A 24911-nucleotide genomic window follows, 5' to 3' on the forward strand; every position below is an offset into this window, starting at 1 on the left:
AGAGGTCTGGATAGATATCAATACTTTGAGTGTAATCTGATCATTTTGCAGGGAACTTTTAAAAAAATAAATATTTAAATATCTCCAAAATGGATATGAGCAAAAATGTAAGATTTTAAAATTCACCAAAGATGAGCCAATTCTGATGCAGTAGTATGTTTTTAATCCAGAGCTAATATGCCTGGATTTATTAGTGTGAGGTCAGCACAGCATTGATGAACTGCGTGGCTTTTGGGTCAGATGAAGCTCATACGCAGTAAGCTTGAAGCACAGGCAGAGATTGTCTCTGCAATTTTTCCTTGGTTTTCCTTTCACTTCTCCTTTTTTCCCCTGTTTTCCTATACCACGTGTGTTCTGTCGCATGATGTTGTTATTTCTGAACCTATCATCCTCTCTGAAATCTTCTCACAATATGTATTACCGATATTTTGTCGGAGGACATGGCAGATCTAAGGGTTTACCATCGCAAATGTTTTTTCTTACCTCCTCATGCAGTTCACAGCTCGTTGTTAGGGTGATGCAACTGTAAGGCCACAATAAAAAGGTGGAAATGTTCTTCCTTCTTCTTTCAATAGGCACACAACAGAAGCAGTTGATAAACCAATTTATGAAGTGCGTAAAAAGCAGACATTCTCTGCATTTTAAGCTACAAATGAAAAAAAATTGTCCTTTTTGTGAATTAAGAAAAAGTCATTAGCAGAATGCAAAGATAAATAATCAGATGCTCATTATATTATCCAGATCCTTACATTGTATTTCAGAGCAGTTTAGTAAATACTAATCAGAGAGAAATAGAAGTTCAGACTTTAGGTATTGGCTGTCTCATAAATTGTGTTTGTAGTGTAATTTATAACCACACGTTCTTTCCAATTCCAGTGATGTAGTTATGTCGTTAGTTACACAGCTTTTTTTAACGTGCTTTCAGCCCCAGGGAACTAAAACTGGTCCTGCATTGGATCACAAGTTTTATAGGTACCAATCCTAGACCTAGTGGCTGAGTTTCTGAACTGAAAGCAATGTATCTTTTTATTCTTCAGGTTATGACTGAGGTTATGCTCAAATGCTTTTCTCTCCTACCCCCTTTTCAGACTTAAATGCTTTCCTCACTGAGGAAAATGTCCACGGTTCTGTTAATGATCAAAACAGTAACTTTTAACCATTTTCTGATTCTCAAATTTTTTCTAGAGGTGGATATGGATTTCTTTTTATGTAGCAAAGTTAATCCTAGTGCCGGTAGCCTTGCTTTGCTCCATTATTTCTTGCAGATGTCTTAGAGGTAGCCTGTGGAGCACAAGCTGCTCAAGAGTAACAGTCAAAAATCTACTAGGGATGTGAACTTCCATTGTTTTACTAATTGCAGCCAGAATGAGTTTATCTTCTGAAGTAAACAAATTTTTAAGTGTATTATTTCTTAATTATCCCATTGCCAAATGCTCTAATACTGGACTTCTCGTAGGTCTTGTGGAAGTCAGTCAGAAGCAGAATGCTGTTACCTTGTACCATTTGGTGTTTGGTCGTTTGAGACCCTGTGGAGTCTGGGCATGATTCCACGTGCTGCTCAGAAGTTTTCAGTGTAGAGGAATCGCTGGTCTAGAGAAGGAGGAACAGGTTTCTACAGCTGAAAGTTATTGGAGACTTAACCATGAGCCAGCAGTGTGCCCTGGTTGCCAAGCAGGCCAGTGGGATCCTGGGGTGCATTAAGAAGTGTGTGGCCAGCAGGTTGAGGGAGGTTCTCCTCCCCCTCTGCTCTGCCCTGGTGAGGCCCCATCAGGAGTACTGTGTCCGGTTCTGGGCTCCCCAGTTCAAGAAAGATGAGCAGCTACTGGATAGAGTCCAGCGCAGGGCTACAAGGATGGTGAGGGGACTGGAGCATCTCTCCTCGAGGAGAGGCTGAGGGAGCTGGGCTTGTTCAGCCTGAAGAAGGCTGAGAGGGGACCTTATAAATGCTTATAAATATCTGCAGGGTGGGTGTCAGGAGGACGGGTCCAGACTCTTTCCAGTGGTGCCCAGCAACAGGACAAGGGGCATAAAGTGAAGCAGAGGAAGTTCCGTCTGAACATGAGGAAGAACTTCTTCCCTCTGAGGGTGACAGAGCCCAGGGAGGTTGTGGAGTCTCCTTCTCTGGAGATATTCCAGACCCGCCTGGACAGGGTCCTGTGCAGCCTGCTCTGGGTGACCCTGTTTTGGCAGGGGGGTTGGACCAGATGACCCACAGAGGTCCCTTCCAACCCTGACCATTCTGCGATTCTTCTGCGATTCTTCTGCTAATACCACAACAGTTTATGTTGTTGACGTACCTGTTGATATCAATACCTGTTAATGTCCTGAGGAACTTCATGTGTTAACTGTGTGGTCTTGGGAGGGGCTACACTCTTTATAAACATAATACAGCCGAGTTCTTCACCATGGCAGTAGAGCTAAGTCTTGTCCCCAAGAAAAGTGGGTGTCATTTCTCGCTGCTGGACTGCCAAGTGACCTGCTGTTTCAGAGCATTTGCTGCCCCATAACCCCTGTTGCTCGGGGTGGGGGGGTGTTAGGTTTTTGTATTTAGGCTTAGGTGTTAGCATGGATTTGGAAGCTGATGGCCAGCAGAAGTGCAAGCATTGTGCCATAGAGCACAGAGAGCAGGGTGCCTGGCCGGCGTGTTGCTTACCTGCTGCAGGAGACGGGAAGTCATCACTGCAGCTCTCTGGGCTCCTACCACCAGCACATGGTGGTCAGAAGCAATGATTCTTGCAGTGTTGCAAGTGGAGCAATGATTCTTGCAATTCAGCAATGATTCTTGCTGAATATTTGAACTCAATTGTGATGTTTAATATGGAGCCTCCTGAACTCTCTTCCACAGTAAACTAGTAATTGACACATTTTCTATTTCAAATGTTCATGTCAGTTTATAACGTTACTAACACACAAGAAAAGGAAAACAATAGGTATGATGTTTATAAAAAAGGACTTTTTAGGACTTCCCAAGTTTAAAAAACATTGGCTTTTTCACATTGTTTTGACAAACTCCCCCGTCTGTAATATTTTAGACTCCAGAGAACTGTTCTTAATGTACATTTTAGTTTTTTCCCTTTTATAAGCTCTAGTACTCACACCCTGAGGCACCTGTCTCTTTGTCTTTCCATTTAGGAATATATACATACACTTTCTATTCTCATTTTATCTTGAAGAATAACACTTAATATTTTATATTTTCAGTGTGTGGTGAGTTTGATTAGTGCAAGTTGTTTTTTCACTTTCAGTTGATACAATTATACATCAGTAGCAGGTCTACTATATCCCAGTTTCCTTTGAGATGTCAGCTTTGTCAGGGCGAAATTTGCCTGTGGCTTCCAAAGTCTTGGCGAAGAAGTCATTCACTGGGAATCTAAAAATGCAGGAGATGCCCACTGCGCAAGTGTTTGAGTAGTCGAGGTAGGGTTTCTAAAGAGAAATTTTGTGTGAATGCAAGTAAGTTTGAAAACACATTTTTTTAAATGAAATGCATAATTTTTTAGTAGTCAATGAATAGACATTTTTGTATAATTACTGACTTAAAATTGGTTTAGTTTTGTAACACGGACTTCTATTGTCCTGTTCCATTTATAAAATATTTGTCTGAGGGGTTGATCAAAATATTTAAGTCTAAGGGATTGACTATCCCATTGACCCAAGTGATATTTGTGCTTAACTTCTGATAACCTTAATAGAAATTATCTGGGTAAATCATTGTTCTTCTGTGGGAGACTAGGTCTTTAGTTTTTTATTTTCCTCTACATTTCCTTCCCCTCTTTCTTAAAATTCTTTCCTTTTTCCACCTTGGAATGGGAGTTGTTCAGGCAAGAGACAGATCAGCATGCACTACTCTTATCTGACATATTAATGACTAAGCTATATTGCAGGTGGAGAGGCTACACTGCTGGTAATGAAAGTAACCTTTTAATGAGTTTTCCATGTTAATCTTCTAGTGATCTCAGCTTGACTGTGCTCTTTGGCCAGTTCTATAGTAGGTAAAAAGTAATGACCGTCTCTTGTGTGGGGAAATAAGAAGTTTGCCAAATTCAATAAATCATCTTCATTGATTGGATGATGTGTCCATGAAGAACTGAACTGAGAAGAATATCCTTACTGAAGATCTAATGTTGCAATGTTGTAATTCCTTTAGTCCATAGCTTTTCATCACTTAATCACCTTTTACATCTGTTTTGCTTAATTCTGTTTTTCAGCACACACTAGAAATGCATAGCTCTAAAATGGCTGTAAACAGAATTCCTCAGGTCACCAGCTTGTTCTGAGGCTACAGTCCTTATCTTAAAAATGTGAAGGAAAAATGTCATGATTGATATGGTTTGAATCCAAACATGCAATTAAGAGGCATTTTGTTTCCCTCTGTGCCTTGTGGCTTCCATCTGGGAAAATAGAGGTATCTCTGATTTACCATAAATAAGATAAATGAGATCATGATAAATGATTCAGTGAGAAGCAGGGCAGAAAAGCTGGGCAGAGAAGATGGCAGTGACGCAATGAAGTTGGGAAGGAGGGTAGGAAAGGAGAGGAGCTAGTCCTGGCAGTAGAAGTAGATCAGTCTGGTTATCTGAACTGCGGGCATTTCTTGCTGTGCTTTCGGACTCGGATTCCAAGCTTCCTGTTTCTGTTGAGCTTCATATAAGTGCAGTGTGAGTAGCTGTGGGAAAGCCTTAGATGACCTAGGAGACCATAGCCTGAATAATCCCATGGAAAGGGAGCGGATGCAGGTTCCCATGCAATGTGGCACTCATCCTTTCTAGAACTTACTTCGTTGTTCTGAATGAGGACTTGGGCTCTATCTGGACAAGCCAAAATGCTGCTGAACTGGTTCTCTGTTTTCAAGGGTACCTTCAGTAGCCTAACATGGAGCTTTGCCACACAGTAGTACAAGTATTGCTACTTGTACTGATTTTTGGCACAGATGACGTGCACAGCGTAACACCGAGCTCAGGTAGTCTGTGCTGCCCCGACTGTGATAGATGAAATAACACTTCATGGCTATAACTTGCTGGGATTTCCTACCCGCTTTGCAGAGTGACCAGTGAGAACTGTGGGATAAATGTATGTAAATGCATTCTGCAGTTCCTTGTTTTATGCTTAGGATTTTTTTTATATTGAATTCCTTTAAACAGTACTCGAATCTCTAGCTGTCTTGTCATCACATTCTGACATTTGACCATGCAGCCCTGGTCGCTGCAGCTGCTATTGCCTGTAGTTGCATGGTGACGCCACCATGGAAATGCTCATTCTTTCCCCAGTGCTGGAACAGCATTCTGTTGCATGCTTTCTCAACTTACTCCTGCAAATTTTGCGGTACCTTTTTTGCTATATAGCATCTTCATTTGATTTATTCTTTTTGAGGAGACCCTCTAAATTCTTTTTTTCCCCAGGTATTCTTAGAATCAGTTGTGAACAGTTTGAAGACGAAAAAAACCTGCAAACCATTATAAAAATAAGGAAAGAGGTGCAGAAATGTTTCAGAGGTTAATGAAGCTCTGGGAGATTCTGAAAGTGTATCAGGATTGGGTCATTTTATAAGGTTGAAAGAGTGAGCTAGAGAGAATCAGGGTGAGGGTATCGGAGGATTTTCTTTTTTATGCCTTTAGTTACGACAAACAGTACTGTCTTTATCACACAATTATTGGAATGCTTGCTTGGAATTTGAATTTTAGCAGCTTAATATATCTGTGTAGCACAGTGTAGCCTGTGAGAATACTCATCTGGAGCTCTGTGTAGGCATTTTGTGACACTGTTCCTCCTGGTCATTTTCTGTCCTTTCGATTTGTAATGTATTTTTGCCTCAGTTTGCAAAGGCTGGATTTGCTCCTTGCGTGGCCTTTGCCGTGCAGACCTCCTCTACGCCAATCAGTTGTCCTCTGTTCCTATTTACCTAGCTATGCAGTTTAGCTGCTAGAAGGAGCTTGATGCTGACTCTCTTATGTCACCCTAGGCAGCTTCAGGATCTGTTTATAATGTAAGTCAGTGCTGCGTAAAGAGAAAACCTTACATGGTGCTGTGTTACCGTGTGCCAGTGTAATGGGAGTTCCCAAGGAAAGTCTCTCAAAAATTGTTTTGTCATTAAAAGAGATGTATCTGTAGCATTAAGTACATGGTAAATGCATTATTACTATTCAGATGTTAGAGTGAAAGAAAGAATTTATTACTTTAATTAGTTTGTAGTGTACTTTACATTATTGTAATACGCAATATTGAAATAGTAAACTGAAAATGGGTATGTACACATTCTGTTCAGTGCAGCAATTTAGTAATTCACTTGGCAAAAGCTCCTCTAATAATACATGAACTGTGAAATGTACTTGAAATGCTGGTTGTAATTAAAAACTTTCAGAACTTAATGTTGGCAGTGCTTGTACTGCTAAAACGTAAGATGCTTTGTGAAACAGGCACTTGGGGATCCAGCTTTCAGTGTGTTTTCAATATTAGTTTAACTACTAGGACTTCTTCAATATTTAAACAGAACATTGACTGTTGACACAGTAAACTCTACCCTTGTGATTTTGCACTCATAGGAATGAAAGAATGCAATCAAGAACACATTAATTTTTTTATGCATTCTGTGGTCCCAGATTACTGCCTTAGTGAATCAGACTTGCTGTTCGGGGGGGAGGGGGGGGGTTGTTATTCATACCTGCACGATACTACCTCTGGAGGAAAAACCTGATGAATACAGTGGGTTTTCTTGGAAAGTTTAAATTGTATGAATGCTGGCAATTCAGCATCAGGTAGTCACTTTTAAACAGCAAAATATTAGAAGTATGGAAATGCACGTCACAGATTCCTCAACTATTGTGCTCCATTTCACTGCCTTCCCCTTGTTGCTGCTGTTTCTTTTGCAGCAGTGCCCAGAGGCTCTCAGATAGGATTGGGTTCCCACGGTGCCATGTGTTGTACAAACTCATGCTAAATTGCAGTTTGCAAGGTAAATCATAGAATGGCAGACTGGTTTGGGTTAGACAGGACCTTACAGATCACCCAGTTCCACCCCCCTGCCCTGGGCAGGGACCCCTTCCACCAGCCCAGGCTGCTCCAAGCCCCGTCCAACCTGGCCTTGAACCCTGCCAGGGAGGGGGCAGCCACAGCTTCTCTGGGCAGCCTGGGCCAGGGCCTCACCACCCCCATGGGGAAGAATTCCTTCCTTGGATCTGATCTAAATCTCCCCCCTTATAGTTTGAAGCCATCACCCCTTGTCCTGTCACCCCATGCCCTTATCACCAGCCCCTCTCCAGCTCTCTCGCAGCCCCTCCAGGCACTGGCAGCTGCTCTAAGGTCTCCCCGCAGCCTTCTCTTCCCCAGGCTGAGCAGCTCCAGCTCTCCCAGCCTTTCCTCCCAGCAGAGGGGTTCCAGCTCTTGGATCATTGCTGGGGCCTCCTCTGGCCCCGCTCCCACAGCTCCAGGACAGTGTCTAATGCATTGCTCAAGTCCAGCTAGACGACATCAGCTGCTCTTCCCTTATCCACCAAGGCTGTAACCCCTTTGTGGAAGGCCACCAAATTTGTCAGGCGCAATTTGCCCTTACTGAAGCCATGCTGGCTGTCACCAGTCACCTCCTCATTTTCCATGTGCCTTGGCACAGTTGCCAGGAGGATCTGCTCCATGACCTTGCCGGGCACAGAGGTGAGACTGATTGGTCTGTAGATCCCTGGGTCTTCCTTTTCACCCCTTCCTAAGAATGGGGGTTACATTTCCCCTTTTCCAGTCAGTGGGAACTTCACCAAACTGCGATGACTCTTTTTTTCTTGCACAGTTTTACTGTTATCTCATTTCAGTTCAGAAAATCTCAATGATGTTATTGCAGGAGTTTAAAGTTGCTTTGAATGCTTCTGCAGTTTATTCTAGCTCCTGTCTGAGTAGACTTTTAGCACGTTTCATTCTTTTTTTGTTTGTTAGATTTTAAAGCTTAATGTGTATGTTTTTGCTTCAGTCTGTTTCGAAAGTGAGGTAGAAATGATTGTGTGTTCTTCCACATTGATTTTCAAAACATTCCTTTTAAAGTTTTAGTGTAGCAAGTGAAGGGTAACTTAAACAATTTAGCATTTTATTTTAGATTCTTAAACTGCTAAAATGCATAAGCAAACTGCTGTCAAAATTGCTAAATAAAAATTTCTGTTTAGACAAAGACCTTGTAACAGAAGTTTCACAGTGTGGGGCATGTTTCATTCAGGTATTACAGCTAAGCTCCAGAAGATAGTGTCTTAGGAAAACTGGTATCTTCCCTCTAGAAGTCTCTTAGGTGCTAGTGTGGTCATCTCATGTAATCCTTGTTCTATTTTTATTATTGTTCCATATTTCTGTTTAGATGGATGGTTTGAAATTGTAATTGGCCATTTTCATTTGGAGTGATACAGATTCTGCTGACACTTCCCCTGGAGCTTACTTGCTTTAGGATGTGGAGCTGCTATAGATTTCTTTGCCCATTTGATGGTATTCTTCTTGTATGGCTTAGAACCAATCGGTTTGTCATTCCCTCTGCATGAGACAGGCCCAAACCCACTGGCTTCCTCTGCAGAATCCGTCTAATGAACCTCTGCTATGAGCAATTTTTTGCCAAAGTCCTCGTTTATCTATTCTCATTCTTGCCAAGCTAAGCAAGCTGTTCAGACCCTGTCTAGTGCTGAATTCGTTATCAGTGTCAGAACTATAGAAAACCCTGAAATAAAGGTCTAAACACATCTTGTGCCTTATGCTTGGCTGTTCCTCACCTGCAGTGGCCCTCTCCAGAACTTGGGAGAGTTCAGACAACTCTCCCGAGAGCGTGTTGGATCCTCTTACCTTCTTCTTTGCTGCCGTTTTGGTAGTGCCCCTACACTGAACTACATCACAAGAATTTTTGCTTTGCATATTCCTCAAGAAAATGCATTTCTGTTATGTCTAAAAACATAGCTAAGTGCCTGATTATTTTTCTTGGCACTTGCTTAAATCTTACAGCATCTGCTTGTCTACATGATCTTTTTAACTTATGGACAAACTCACAGAAATAAGATCTCAGATTCTAGGAGAGAAAGACTTGAGTCACAGAACTGAGTATGGGAACTGGTGTGGGAAAATGATATGAAGACTGAACTGTAGAGAAAATGCGTTCCTCTCTACAGTAAAGTAATTCTTTGACATTAAAAAAAAAAGATGGTGAACAGCAGAGAAGAGATTCCCATGTGAATGTCTGGACACTAGAAGAGAGCACTCTCCTGCTTCTTGATGATTTTCAGCTGGAACAGCTACAGTGTCAGGGAATGAGAAGACCCTGGTTCAAGCTGGTCTAGAAATGAGGATGTTCTTTTTAATTTTGAGGACAGCTGGATACAGGTCCTGGCCTCAAAAAGTGTTTCATTATTTCTTTCTTACTGAACCGAGTCCAGCAAAAGAACATTAAGATGAAGGGTCTGGAGCACCTCTCCTACGAGGAAAGGCAGAGACAGCTGGGACTGCTCAGCCTGGAGAAGAGTAGGCTCGGGAGGATCTCGTCAATGTGTATGGATACTGGGGGGCAGGGTGCGGAGAGGACGGAGCCAGGCTCTTTTCAGAGGTGCCCAGTGACAGGACAAGAAGCAAGGGTTGCAAACTGAAACACTTGAAATTCCATTCTATCCATCACTCTTCAACTGAGAGGGGGGACGAATGCTAGAGCATGTTGGCCAGAGATGTTGTGGAGCCTCCACCCTTTGGAGATACTTAAACCTTGATTCGATGTGGTCCTAGGTAACCAGCTGTAGCTGGCCCTGCGTGAGAAGGGGATTGGCCTAGATGGTCTTGAAAGGTGCCTTCCAACCTCAGCTGCTTTGATTCTGTTTTCTGCAGCCTCGAATCATTTTAACCATAAACATGACTTCATGTTCCTTTTTACAGAATAAGGAATTGAATGTGGTTCTCCCACAGTCTGGGTAAGAGGGCTCAAGGTATTTGTGCTGTGGTATAATTGAGCAACCTGGTCTAGTGGTAGGTGTCCCTGCCCATGGCAGGGGGTTGGAATTAGGTGAGCTTTAAGGTCCCTTCCAACCCAAACCACTCTATTGAGTGAATTTGATTCTATGGTATGGCAGTCTTGATTAATCAAGTCACTAAATAAAAATTTGGAAACTATTTGAAACATACTTCTTGAATTCATTAATGTATTTGGGATGACTGATATCATGGTATTACTGGGGGGGAAACCTTCTACTTAGCAAAAATTTTTGCCCAGTACTTCTTCTAATTAACTGTTTTGAGGAAATTAAATGATTCATGTGCAGTATATATTCAAGTGGGACCAGTCATATTTAGTTCTCTTTTCTGAAAAAATGAAGTGAATCAGTGCAGATGCTTAGAGCTATTTACAGAATCACGGAATAGTAGGGGTTGGAAGGGACCTCTGTGGGTCATCTAGTCCAACCCTCCTGCCAAAGCAGGGTCACCTACAGCAGGCTGCACAGGACCTTGTCCAGGCGGGTCTGGAATATCTCCAGAGAAGGAGACTCCACATTTATTTAGATTACAGTACTTATGTCTAAGGGTTATTTACGTTAACATATCACTTCTGACTAACAGAAGACTGGAGGGTGGGCAGAGAACAGGTCTTCGATGTGTCCCACAAGTGCTCAGAATGTTCTTACAGAAACTTAACCTACCTGTGACTGGCAGGTTAAAGGATTTGGGAGGAGGGTGTGTGCGCCTTCTTTCTTTTTAGGAATGAAAGGATCGTTTTACCACTGGCAAAGCAGCTCTACCAAATATGTCCTTCATTAATTATTTGTATTGTTATTATTATATACATGAGATCCTGTTAAGGGAACATTTTCAAAATTCTGAAGAGAAACATATATGAATATATATGACATCTGTGCTAAGGAACATTGTAGTCGCATTTTAAATTTTACTTTCTATACTGTACAAGTTTGAATTCCAGTTTGAAATAATTTGCTAAGAATAGCTAGAAGAAAAATAGCTGTTTCTGTGCTGTCTGCCATTACATTACTGCATACTCGAATACATGTGGACAAGTGCGGTTTGTGTGTATGTATCCGCATTCATCCTTCTTGCATATTTTCAACATTCATGCCCAGCTGAAGTTTCCATGGGCATGTTTATGTTCCCTCCTTGCAAACCGTCCCACTGCATGTTTTGACATTCATTCAGTGCCATTAACTTGCTGGGACAGATGAACTTACCCCTGTTTCTACCCCACCGCCCCGTAAAATAATTACTAGTGTTGTCTGGATAAGGTGGAGAGGGAGGGAAGTAGAGAGCTTTGGGTTTTCAGGATCTTGTGCCTTTTTTTCTTCTAGCTGCCTACATTTTGCTAGTGTCAAGGATAATTTTTGACTTGGGCCTTTCTTCTCTTCCTGTAAAACATATAATTGGTGGAGGTGGCTGTTTCCTGGACATGTTTTTCTGAGAAAGGAGATTTCAGAATATGAAACACATTTATGAAACATCTCCATTGAGAAATAAAAAAAAAAAAAAGGAAGCTAAATCATTATTCTTAACTTTGGGGATGGAGTTGAAGCCTGGAAGAGCTGTATGTGCTCTGAGAGAACAACAGTGTAAATGAAAGTTGCTTGAATAACCCCCAAACTCAGTAGTTTTTATTAAAATGTGAGAACACCAGGTAGTGCTTATGCTTGGGTATGGTAGCAAACTGCATTGAACTTTTAAAGTAACTGTTGGTTAGTCTGTGTACGCATGGCATTCGTTAGAGGCAGAGTACCTCTTTAACAAGCTATCTTTAAGTCTTTTACTAAAGAGAGAGTTTAGTTTTACAACCACTGTGAAACTTCATGTTATTTTCGTGTTATTACTTTGCCTGTACATGAAAAGTTACAGCAGTGTTCAGTCTATTGAGGCACTTTGCAAAGAACGAAATATCTTAGTATTAAAGTCCTTAGTATAAAAACCCAGACGAAAAATGGCTGAAATGCCTGTTCCTTTGAGGAATACAGAATTCTGTTAGCACTTGACAAATCTGTTGCAAAAAGAGCTGGCAAGCCAACAAAAAGGAGACGTGGTTAATCCTGTTGAAACCAGCATGAACAGATGAGCACACGACTGCTCTTGACAGCACCAAGGTAAACAGGGGATCCACGCTGGCTGAGAGCAGTGCTCGAGAACACTGCAAATCAGTCACTGCCCATCACCGGCTCCTGAGGACATCTTGTCTCGTGTAACCAACACAGCGTGTAAGGAGAACGTCAAGAACGGGTTTTTGGAATGTTGAGCTAAGCAATCCATGCCGTCCCCGACGCGTGTTGTTAAGAAGCATGGCAGGCCCCATGAGGAGAGGTGCCATGGAACTGGTCCCTGCCGTGCTTCCCTGCACGCCTGACCAGGGCCAGCCGGCTGAGGAGCTGCTGTCTGTCTGTCTGTCTGCTGGAGAGTGGGATGCCGGGGGTGCGAGACCGTTACAGGCACCGGCCACAACCCTTGAACGGGTGGCAGGGATCCTGGGCTCGTTTTGCATGGCTTGAAAGCTGACGAAAGGTGAAGCCTGTGTTACTGGAGACTGTTGATTTCTAAGGTCCTGGTTGGAAGCGAGGTGCTGTTACAGAAATGCCTGAGTTGAAGGATGCGAGGGGACTCTGGTCTGTTAGCGTTGGTCTCCGTTTGTTCATAGATTCAGTAAAAAATTTACACATTATTGAAAGTCTGAGATCTTAAACTCCCTTCCAGCACTGATGTTACTGAGATGGTTTTGGTAATTTTGCCTAAAATCTTTTCCTATGTGATTTTATTGCATATTATGCCACTCTGTTGTGAATTGCATGTTACCATGCAGAAAGGTGGTGCTTACTAGATGATTACGTATTGCTGATGACAAATCTTAGTCTGTAAATGGATGACATAGGTTTCCTTCCCATTCTCAGTTTGGCAGGATCACAGTGTTCCACAAGTCTGCTGCAGGACTGTCTTTTCAACTGTTTCTTCCAGGTTCTACAGTGGAAAGCACAGCAGGAAGAGGCCGCTAAGCTGGAAGCTGCTGTAGCTGCCAGAAGAAAAGAAAAGAAAGATGAGAAAGAAAGGCTACAGAAAGAACAGGAAATGATTCGTAGAGCTCAGGAGAAAGAGAAAGTATGAGAAAGTTTTGTACATTTTTGCATTTGTTAATGTGTACACTTCCCTTTAAAATGTTTAACTGATCTCACTACCATGTATTCTTGTAAAGTATTAAGTATTAGTATAGAAATGAGCAAATGGTTAGTTGAGCCTTGCTGCTCTCCCTTTTAGCTTTAAAGCTGCCTGCTCTTACACACCAGTTAGATCATTTGATGACATTTTTAAGAAGAAAAATAAAAGGTGTACACCAGTAAGTGTATGTGACTACCTCCATTCACAAAACATCAGTGCAGAGGCACTACTGGGTTCCTGCTGCTTACAAATTTGTGCTTTGTAGCAGTGTGGCAAAGACTATGAAAGCTTCCAGTGCTGCAGTTAAGTATGCTGCAATGCAGCAAATGAGCCTTAGGGTATGTTGTCTGCAGGATAGCGCACTGCACTTTGCCGCACAAGGACCTTAGATGTGGGCCTGAAGCACTATGGCAAGGTTAACCATTTCAGGAGATCAGAAGTCGGTGTGACGTTATTCTGAGTACTTATGTGGTGACTACATCGGAAATGGCTTTGATGCGTAAGTCTAAACTTCAACTTCATAGAAAATCAGAAATCGCCATAGCGCATGTAATGGTTTTAGAAAATCAAGCAGTGCCACGTATGTATTTGTGTTGACCTTTTTATTTAAATGGTATGACAAAAATCCAGGAGGATGTTTTATTAGATCTTTACCTGGTTTTCTGATTATTTTTTACACTGAAATCTGGCATGCTTAGAGTCCAACTCACCAGCGGTGTATTTGGTAAGACTGCGTAATTATTTCTGGAAAAAATCAGTTGGAGAATGTCATAGATTCGTATTGCTTTGTCTTTCAAATGCTGATGAGTAAATAGTCTCTTTTGCAAACAGGGTCACTAAAAGCTGGGCTCTTATGACATGTCAGTTAGAAGCAGAGTTAGGAAAACTGAAGCAGAGTTAGGGCTGAACTGTTCCGAATATTTTCATGATGCGTATGAAGACTGTAGTGACATCAGTAGGTGTCCCACTACAGAAGGCTTGTGCACAAGAAGGCTGAAAACAAAATCTTTATATATGTTATCATATTTTCTCCTTAGATTTTGCCTTCTTGTCTTTATTTATCTGCCACATTTCTGTGTAATGTATCTTACAGAGAGCAAACATTTACTGATGGGACTACAACATGGCCAGTCGGACATTGCAGAATTTGACGGATTCTCATGTTGGTAGAGGTGTCTACTGCAGTGGTATTCCTTCCAAAGGAGAAAAAAACCCCAAACAAAAAAAAAAACCAAACACAAAACTATCCATATTTACAGCAATTTGATTAAGTTGTTACTAAACCAATTTACACCACTTCCTAAAAGCAGAAAAGAAATTATGGCACAGCAGCAGAAGTGACATGCGGGCAGGTGAGACTGACTGCCTTAGCAGAGGAATGAAAGCAAAGTCCTACACTACTTGCAAGTTCCCTGTCTATTTTTATAGCTCTCAAATACCTTTTTCTTGCTTTGTCCGAAGAAATATGTCTTTGTGCCATGTCAAACAGGTCCAGAGCAGAAGCTCTTGTGGCTTACTGCATTTCTGGTGGTAGTTTGGATAGCCGTTAAATTTGGTTATACCAACAATTCTGCAAAGAAGTGCTTGACTGAAAGTGCTGCCTGGAGGAAAGAAGCTGCAGCTGCCGAAGCCTTCTTGTCTCCAGATAGACACTGTCATCTCCTCATTATTTCTCACTGCTGCAAGTCCCCAGAGCCAACATTTGAAAAGCTGCCTAATTTCAGATTTTGATTTTATTTTGTTAGCGGGTTCATTCTTCTCGGTCATGACTGTGTTTGCATATTGCATATATTGAGTTTCTTCTCCAGCTGAAGAAGTCTCTGCTTACACTGATCACCAGCTTTTATTATTTTTCTGCAGTTTATCTTAAAGATGAAATACACATTCTTGGCAGAGTACAATCTTTCTGGTAAACAGTGCTAAATCGTAGAGTTAGCAAAATTGCAACTAATTGTCCGAAAGTCAGTTTTGACCTTGTTGCTCTCTACAACTAGCTGAAAGGAGTTTGTAGTGAGGTGGGTGTTGGTCTCTTCTCCCAAGTAACTAGCAATAGGATGAGAGGCAATGGCCTCAAGTTGCGTGAGGGGAAGTTTAGATTGGATATTGGGAAAAATTTCTTCCCTGAAAGGGTTATGAAGCATTGGAACAGGCTGCCCAGGGAAGTGGTGGAGTCACCGTCCTTGGAGGTATTTAAGACATAGCATTTAGGGACATGGTTTAGTGGTGGACTTGGCAGTGTTGGGTTTACAGTTGGATTCAATGATCTTGAGGGTCTTTTCCAATCTAAACAATTCTATGATTTGTAACATGTCATGGCAAGGTGTGAATTATAAACTTGCTGCAAATTCCACCAGTTGTCTTTGAAGAGCTGCCCTGGTTTTAGGAAGGGAATCCTGTAGAATTTATTCAAGTGAAGAATTCAGAGTTTTACTTCAGCACTATTTACTTTAAATCCCAGTTCCTCATTTTGCATCCAAAAACCTCTGATTTCCAGATAAGCTTCCCTACTGAGGTTTCACAGCCTTGCTTGAGGCCTTTCTTTCTCACGTAGCTTTGGAAAACCTTCATACTTACATGAGGACCACTCATATGCTGCTTCCTCAGTGGGTTCTACGCCTCAGCCACAATGAACCGGGCTGGCGTGGATCCCGCTGTTTGAGCTAACCTAGGACATTTTTCACGTGAGGAACATTCACTCACAGGAGTGAAGGTTTTGATGGCAGAGTAGGAAAGCAAGGAGCAAATGAATGTGGTAGTCTGTAGTTTGCAGAAGAAAATTATATTCAAATTAGTGTCTGCAGTCTAATTTTACTATTTCTCTTCTGGTGGTTCCACACCCTCCTGTTCTCCTAGTACATCTTTTGTTAGCCCATACTGCTCTAAAGCACAAATTTTGTTCTAAAAAGATCAAAATTGAATTTTCTTTAACTTAATGCTTTTCTTACTTTATTTGTTCTCACTACCTTGGCTTGTGAATGATTGTTATTTTGTTCACCGTATGTGTTCAAACTCTAGGTGAAAAAGTACTGGGCTGAGAAACAGCTCAAGTGGCGAGAACAGGAAGAGAAAGATCTACAACGTCTGGAGGAGTTAAGAAAATTAATGGCTGAACAAGCAGTTAAAGACAGAGAAAGGTGAAAGAAATTAAAAGTGAATAGGGTATCAATAGGAACTTCTTATAATCTAATTTGCTTTGACCTCCCAACTTTCTAAATTAGAATAAATTGAGATAATTTTTTTTTCTTCCTCTTTGGCAGTTACCCCAGTCTATACACCAAGGTTGCATCACGATTGTATGCTGGATGCAATTTATTTGTTAGTTTGAATTAATTTATGTACATCAAAGTTTTAGACCTTTGTAAGTGCTAAACCGTTGTGGTCGTGGTAGGGTACACACATTAAAATCAGCTCCCTCCGCGAGTGTTTAGTTGTAGCTGGCTAATAAGGACTTCTACATTCCTGCTTTGCAAAACTATTTATAATCAGGTTTGTTTTGTTTGAGTGGCAAGAGGAGCACATTAAGCACTTCACATCCTCAAATATATTATTATTCTTTCAGAGGGTCTTAAATTGTGCATCTAGTTGTAGACGCTCTTCACCCATTTGATGTAATTTAGGACTACAGCCTGTTAACATTTGAATCCTTGCCAAGTCTGCACTGCAGAATATGACTTTTAACAACCTGTTGAAGAAATACTTGGTTTCACCAAGGAATTCCTCTGTCACAGAGGAGCATAAAAAACCTTGTATGTAGTCTGGTTATAACTGTTCTCAAATCACAGTCTTACTTTTTTTACGTAGAGGGAGCCACCAAATTGTGTGGACCAGAAATGTAGTTAAAATAGGGTTAAAGTACCATGGGCATTAGAATATTAAACTTGGTCTTAAGCTTTGTGTGGAAAACACTCCTTTGATCTTATTTCGTTATGATACCTTGCTGACAGCTGAATTTAAATGTCTATATCATTATGCTATAAACATATCTATACCTTTCTTTAAACATACAGGCAATCATTTTGGCTCATAGCAAAAGAACCACACACACTTGAATTACTGAGTTTTCAGCAGAACTGATCAGGGGAAAATGCCTTTTAAACCTGTGTACTGCACTATGCCATACAGATGGTGAATGTTCTTCTCTTATGCTAAAAATGTTGCAGAATAAAGTATAAGGAAATGGCAGAGTTCATTGAGGAATCCAGGAAGGAAATAATCACACCTTCAGGCTATTATGAATCAACAGTCAGTAAATGCTTAGCATTATGTTTCCCAGAATCGATGTACCGTACAAAAGAAAACAGTTTAAAGAAGAATGCTTACTGTTTGTGGAGATTAATAATTCTTTGAAATTACTTAATGCTTGTTATCTTCAAAGCCTTCAGAAACATTAATCAAAGGGCAGAGAGTTGTTACTGTTATTAGGTACTGTTGTGCTACAAGTATGGTAAAAGTATGCATTGTACTGAGCTAAGGTGGACACACTGGTGTAATGATTTCACAGTGCAGAGCTGCAGTCCTGTAGAAATGAGTAGTATTCTTACATGTTCCACCAGCTGCAACACATAAATTGGTTTAGAGTCTTTGCAGAACTGATTGAGAGATGGCACAGGCCAGTACCACAGTTCTGATCTGGCACATCTTCAGGCTTTATTGGGGAAGGAGAAGATTTTTGGGTTGTGAGCTGACTGTTCCAAGTGCAAGATAGGGCCTGGGTAGTGCATCGAGTTTCTAATAAGTACAAGAAGATATTAAAAAATGGTCTCCTGTTATCCTGAATTGCTTTTAAAATTAATTTAAAATTAAGTAATCAGGTTTATAAAAAAGAAATTTATTATCACAGAGTCACTGTTGTGCTCTGTTTATTCAGGTCTCACTTTGTAATTGCAAGATGCTGAATAGCCAGAGCTATGACCAAATCAAAGAACGGGATTAAAGGCACCTGAAAGTGGATGTAGAATTTCAAGTGACTAAGTCCAAATGTGCTTTCTACAACTCCTCTGCTTAGTGGCTATCTGACAGTGGAGACATTTAACTGATGGGGCATTTCATTTTTTGACCTGAAGTTCCTAGGTAGCTGCAGTTTTATGTTGCGTGTCTTAGAACTGTTGTCTTCAGAGCAGCTGGCTACCCAGCACTTGCCTAAACCCCAGTGGGTTTAAGTTTATCTAAGTTCCCATAGATGTTGATGAAGTAAAAGATAGCGGGAGTAAGGAGTTCAACACAAAATCCCACTAAGCAGTGCTATCTGCATTCAGAAACATGGGAGAGGGGAAGAGGATTGTGCTGTGATTTCTACTCCAAACACAATCTCTAATTTTTTTTCCTCAACAGTCATTTCATACAAAATTTGTAAAACAATGTTTAAAAAAAAAATCATGGGGACTGAGCTAAGAACCTAGGTCTGCCCAGATCCTGTCAAATGCCCCAACAAGTAAACAAAAATCATACTCCTTTCTTGCTTTCTTCTGCTCCCATTCATTTGGTATTGTTTGCTGATAATAGCGGTGCAGCTATGAAAGCAGGGGTGGAGGTACCCTTACCTAGACTATGGTATATTCTCGCTGGTTGTGATGCTTGCTGATAATGCAGAAAATGCAGATTTGAACTCCTTCGGGCTAAGAACTTGAGACTAAAACTGTCTAGACAAGAGCTCCAATTACTGGTGTATGTGTATATATATGTGTGTGAGTGTGGTCTGGGCTGGCCACATGTGAAAAGGAAGGCAGACAGTTCTGATCCTTTTTTAAGTAAAAATGAGAGGTTTAGTAGATTACAGCTCCAGAGAGAGAGAGATGCTCCAGAAACACAGCAGGTACTAGATGAATGCTGTGCGTTCTCCTTACTGGCATTCAGCAGGACTTCACCCCATTAAGCTGAGGTAGCTGGTGGGATGACTTTGGGGGTAAGAAGTTGGTGCTGGCAAGATACATTTGCATGTGGCCCATTGAAAGCAGAGCTGTAAGCATGGATGTACATCTGCTGCAGCTGGTCCTTGGTACGCATGTAGGACTGCACATTCAGCCTTTCGAAATGTCTCAGGTCTGCATGCCTGTGTCTGCAGGACACCAAATTGTAAGCTCCCTTTTAACGTGGTGTCGAGAACTACAAGCTGCCTTTAAGTCTTACTGTGCTTCAAGAATTAGCATCCAAAAGGGCAGATGTTTGTCTGTTACTAACAGTCCGCTTCTTCCTTTTTTAATCTTTGCAGTGAATTTCAGTCGGGTCCCTTAGGCTGGAATGGATTGAGCACACATAATATATTCTAAGAGAACATTCTGCCCCCCCCCCCCAATAGATTTTGCATTAATGTTGTAGGATGAGAACTGGCGTGGAATTGTGCAAATATTTTCACTCACTACCTATGAGAAATAGATTGGCACAGTCCTGTTCTCCAGCGAGGCAGTGAGTGGGAAACAGTTACAAGCATTTTAACCCAGCACCTGTACTGCTGCCAGTCCTGGCCCTGAATTTAAAGGGCAGAGGTGGACGAGTCGGGATGAAAGGATGGCTCCTGGCAAGAATTTATCTAACAGTCAGAAACAGAACGATGGCACCTGCTTGCCATGCAGCTCTGTTTATCATGTGCCAGAGGTGAAGGTGCTTATGCATTGCGTCTCTGCCTTTCCTTGGGCTCTTCGCAGCGGTTCCCTGGCTGTGAATGTGTGCAGATAGCCTTCCCTCTCTCCCCTCCTGCCCCACCTCAAGGGTTTCCCCTTCCCGAAGCTCAGCTCTCGCCAACTCCCCCGAAACCCACCCACCCTCCCTAGTAGGTGCTCCATGTTGAAGGGACGCAGAACAGAAAGATGCCAGAAGAAGTATGGACAACTAATTGGGTATTAAAGCCGTTGATAAAGCTGGACAAATGGGAGGCTGTTGGTGGAGTCGGTGCTTACAGCAGGTTTGCTTCCAGCTTGTGCTGTTCCACTGAGAAACATTGCTAGAGCTGAGGGCTGCTCAGGCTGCGCACCTCGACGTAGCCACAGCGCTTCGCCTGCAGTTGCCCTGTAAATTAGGAAAGGATCTGGCCCATCAGTTTTGTCATGGGAACCGGTGGCTACTTCTGAAATGTTCAAATTAGTGTGTAAAGCACTTTCTATCCCGGCTGCCTCGTGCCCTGGTGACATTGTGCATCAATTCAGCCCATCACAGGTGGCAACCCAAGCAGACCTTCTTAGCCACTAAGATAATGCTTTCTGCTGTTTATATGAGATTTATTCAGCTGGCAATGGCAGACAGGGTAAGTTGTGATACAGGGCAAAAAGATCCAGCTATGTTTTTTAAAGTTTCGCTAAAGCTTTCATAATAGACTTAGTAGTTCATTATTTCCTATCGAATATTTATGAGACAGTGTCTGAGAGCAGGGCTTTAGTGAAATTATGCTTATCAAAAATTACCTAAGTGTCTACCCACAGTACTTCAGAAAGGTAGCTTTACTGAAACTAATCAGCTAAGCTCCTTTTTCAGCTGATGATTTATTAAAGTTGTTACCTACTGTGGTACTTAAAGTAAAAATTGAGTATTGACTTTTTAATTTTAAGCTTTTCTGTAGAATTAAGTTCACTTTGAAGAAATAATAGCTAAAATATTACTTAAGCATAATAGAGTGAAAGACAATTAACAACTTTATTTGCATGTGGACACTGTGAAATCAAAGCTCAAATAAACATTTAAAGCCAAGCACAGAAGTATTGGAAGAATGTTACAGGTTAGAAACACAACGTAGGGTTGAATATGTATTTGCAAGGTTCTCTGCCTTCCCGGAGTGTAGATTTCACAGCTCTGCCGTTGCCCTCTGACAGTGAAACCTAATCTTTCTTTGTTGATCCTTGCCTTGGTCTCTGCAGCGTGAGCAAGATGATGATCTCCTTAAGATAACATAGCCATGAAAACATGAACATTCTGCGGAGCAGCAAGTGCTGCGTCGGGATGCCGAGCCCTTGCTCGGTGCGGGTCTGCCTGTCGGTCCGTTTGGCAGTCAGCTGCAGTCGCTTACACCAATTCACACGGGGTATGGAAATACCACGCAAGGTTTCTGTTTAGCAATGCTTTACATTCCTATCTACATGAAGACTTCTGCAGCAGAGACAAAGTATCATAGTAGTCAGCTCAAGCAGAGTGAAAGGTTTTCAATATGATATCATTTTTGACATTTTTCAGAGAAAATATGACCATCTGCTTTTTATTAAAATTTCTTCATATAGAAAGATGATTAGGCTTTCTCCCTGGAACAAAATTACCTCTGAAGATTCCTATTGTAAGCACTCATCTGCCTAAATTACAACGGCTGCAGTAAGAGACTGAAAACCTCTCTGGGGCATCCTCAGGCAGCTTTGTACCACTCTCTTGGGACAAATTTGTTTGTCCTGATAATTGTTATTGGATTATTGATGCAGTGGTTTTTTTAGCTACCAACGTAACTGTACATTTAGTTCTGATTTTTGCAGTTTAGAGTACAAGTTACGTATTCCTTTGAGCTTACTAAAATTTTGAGGGTAAGAAAATAAAAATACATGTTTTATTGTAGTTGAAGCAGCTCTTTCTTCTCCATTTCTCTAAAGGCAATTTAAAATTTGAAGGGCAAAAGAAGGCTAATTCTCTGAATGCAAAGCATAGCAATGGCAACTCCCATATAAAGACTAGAAGTGGCATACTAAAGAATACCCTGCAGCTACATAAGAAACAGGTTGGCAGTGGAGTGAGGGTTATTGGGAAGTGTGGTCGTGGTAGTAGTACTGGGGCTATAAAAACACGTCATGAAAAGTTGAACAGCAAAAATAATACTGTAGGTAAAGTTTCAGGATTATTTGTGCTAACCTCCAGTTTTTTCCTTTTGAAGAATGATGTAATTCTCAAGTTTTCTTGCTTCTTCCAGTAACAAGATTGGGAGTGATGTGTTCCCTTCAAAGGAAGGGGTTATAGGAAAGAGTTCTGCCATACACAGATGTCGGAGAACATTTCTGCTTGGCAAGGAAAATGAGGGGGAAAAAAGAGTAACAGGGCTATATAAAGCATGCTAGAGAAAATCCGCATACTAGAAATGACATCTGAAAGGTTAACCAAGTAGTTAAAAAAAAAAAAAAAGCAACAACAAACCAAAAACAAATTAAAAAATAAAACTCCCCGAACCCAGCTTCCCCAAAAACCCCAAACCAAAAAACTCCAACAAAAATAACACATTCAAATGAAAAAGCATTTTTTGCATTTTCAGGTGTTTTGATGAACCACTGTATGAACACTAGGTAGATATAGAAAGGATCAGACTAGTTTTCAAACTGAAATATCATAACAGAAATCTAAAATTATGCTTGACCCATGTTTTTTTGTGTTGGTGTTGCGTTGCAGGGTAAAGTTCAGACAAGCATTGCTAGAAAGGCGGTTGCTGAAGAAACAGGAACTGGCCCTCCAAGAAGCCCGTGAAGAGGAGGAAAAAGAGAAACGCCTTGAAGCACTCCGACAGCAGGTCGCTTTATTTCCTGTATACGGTATTTCCATCTGCAGTAATGATACAAACGCATGCTGTTGTATTACATGACAGATCAGAAGAACAATCTATCAAAAGCAAATAAATGAAGAAGTTAAAATGCACTTTTGGTCTGACTTCAGCAGTAATTCTGTCATGTCATAAATCCTACATGCTTTGTAACTCTGACAACAGAACATTATGATGTTAAATTGCACTTCAGAAGCTGTTGATACCTGAAAATAGATAGATACTGTTTTTTCTGGGTTGGATATGATTTCCCTTTTCTCTGATTTTTTTTGTTTTTTTTCATAATCTTAAGTCTGCCTTAAGTTTTAGGCAAGATATATGAGCAATTTAAATTCTTTTTAAATTCTGAAAACTTACAGACCTTGGACAACTTTTCTTCAGAGAGAGATTTAACTCTCTGTGAAACTTTTTCACATTATTTTAAAATGGAATGTTTGTCATAGTAAAGGTAGTGTTATTTTTTTTTCTGCTGCTGCTGACTTTTGAGGGAATAGTTTTACCTTCATTCCAAAGATTAAAATGAAAAATCTGGAGTTCACATTCTTTACACTCTAGGAAAGCAACCAAAGGAAAATAACGGAGGGAGAAAAGATACTCTTCAAACCCTTTTGATTTCAGATAATTTAAACAGCACTAATGCCGTTTGGGCATACCCATGGTTAAAAATACGGTATTCGATGCAGCCTTGACCTCACCTTCAGCATGTGCTCTGGCTTCAGGATTAACCATCCCAGTACAGTGTGCATGCCAGTGAAATTCTTCCTTAGTCCCTCGTGGACTGTTTGTGGCCTTACAAGTGCTTTCATTTCAGCATTTGGGTATACAAAGTCAAAAAAGAAAAATATAACAAAGGTCAAATAGTCCAAGCTGCCTTCTGTGGGAGAGCTGAGCATAACAGGAATAAATAAACCTAAGGGATCATTGTTCTGTTATTTCAGTCCTTTTTTAAACTGTTGAACTCAAGCTTACTTTCAGTCAATAATGCTTTATTTTTAATAATCTGATTCAATTAAATATTTTTCAGTGTTGACAGTGTTATTTTAGGTTGTCAATGCATTTTTAATAATAACTCTATTACGTCTTTTATAAGTTACTGGATGAATTGCATTTTCTTCTGCATCAGGTTTTAGAATCATAGAATAGTTTAGGTTGGAAAAGAACTTTAAGATCATCAAGTCCAACCATTAACCTAGCACTGCCAAGTCCACCACTAAGCCATAGAATCATAGAATGGTTTGGGTTGGAAAGGACCTTAGAGGGGCCCAAAACTGCACACAGTACTCGAGGTGCAGCCTCACCAGTGCCGAGCACAGGGGCACGATCACTGTCTGAGTCCTGCTGGCCACACTATTCCTGATACAAGCCAGGATGCTGTTGGCCTTCTTGGCCACCCGGGCACACTGCTGGCTCATATTCAGCTGCCAGTTGACCAGCACCCTCAGGTCCTTTTCCGCCAGGCAGCTCTCCAGCCACTCCTCCCCAGGTCTGTAGTGTTGCATGGGGTTGTTGTGACCAAAGTGCAGGACCCGGCACTTGGCCCTGTTGTTGAACCTCATACAGCTGGCCTCGGCCCATCAATCCAGCCTGTCCAGATCCCTCTGCAGAGCCTTCCTACCCTCAAGCAGATCGACACTCCCACCCAACTTGGTGTCGTCTGCAAACGTATCGAGGGTGCACTCGATCCCCTTGTCCAGATCATTGATAAATATATGAAACAGAACTGGCCCCAGTACTAAGCCCTGGGGAACACCACTCGTGACCGGCTGCCAGCTGGATTTAACTCCATTCACCACAACTCTCTGGGCTCGGCCATCCCACCAGTTTTTTACCCATTGAACAGTACGGCTGTCCAAGCCATGAGCAGCCAGTTTCTCCAGGAGAATGCTGTGGGAAATGGTGTCAAAGGCTTTGCCACAGTCTAGGTAAGCAACATCCACAGCCCTTCCCTCACCCACTAAATGAGTCACCTTGTCATAGAAGGAGAGCAGGTCAGTCAAGCAGGACCTGCCTTTCAAAATCCATGCTGGCTGGGCCGGATCACCTGGTTGGTTGGTTTTCAAGAGGCTGGTTGAGGGTCAGGATCTGTTGATCTCTTCTGACTGACCCAATTCTCTTACCAAAGTAAAAAATGCTTCTAGAATGCCCTTTGACCAAGGTGGTAGAGCTCCCACTTCATTGCGTTTTTCTAACTGATATTTGTTCTCTGTTTCACACTAATGAAATACTGCTTCATAAAATACGCCCCTTGGTTGTATGCAGGGAGAAAAAAAAAAAGATCTTTACTAAAGTCATCTAGTCT

General features: G+C 41.4%; 1 protein-coding gene across 1 annotated transcript in view; it reads left to right on the forward strand.

Moving 5' to 3' along the window:
• CCDC148 (coiled-coil domain containing 148) overlaps nt 1-24911 on the forward strand; it is a 53166-nt gene that overhangs the window by 24621 nt on the left and 3634 nt on the right. The window contains exons 10-12 of the mRNA XM_009932187.2: nt 12925-13065; nt 16138-16256; nt 22465-22582. Coding sequence (XP_009930489.2) covers nt 12925-13065; nt 16138-16256; nt 22465-22582 — 378 coding nt within the window. The remainder of the gene's footprint in view (nt 1-12924; nt 13066-16137; nt 16257-22464; nt 22583-24911) is intronic.

This window comes from Opisthocomus hoazin, chromosome 9, assembly GCF_030867145.1.
Source record: "Opisthocomus hoazin isolate bOpiHoa1 chromosome 9, bOpiHoa1.hap1, whole genome shotgun sequence".
NCBI classification, from domain to species: Eukaryota; Metazoa; Chordata; class Aves; order Opisthocomiformes; family Opisthocomidae; genus Opisthocomus; species Opisthocomus hoazin.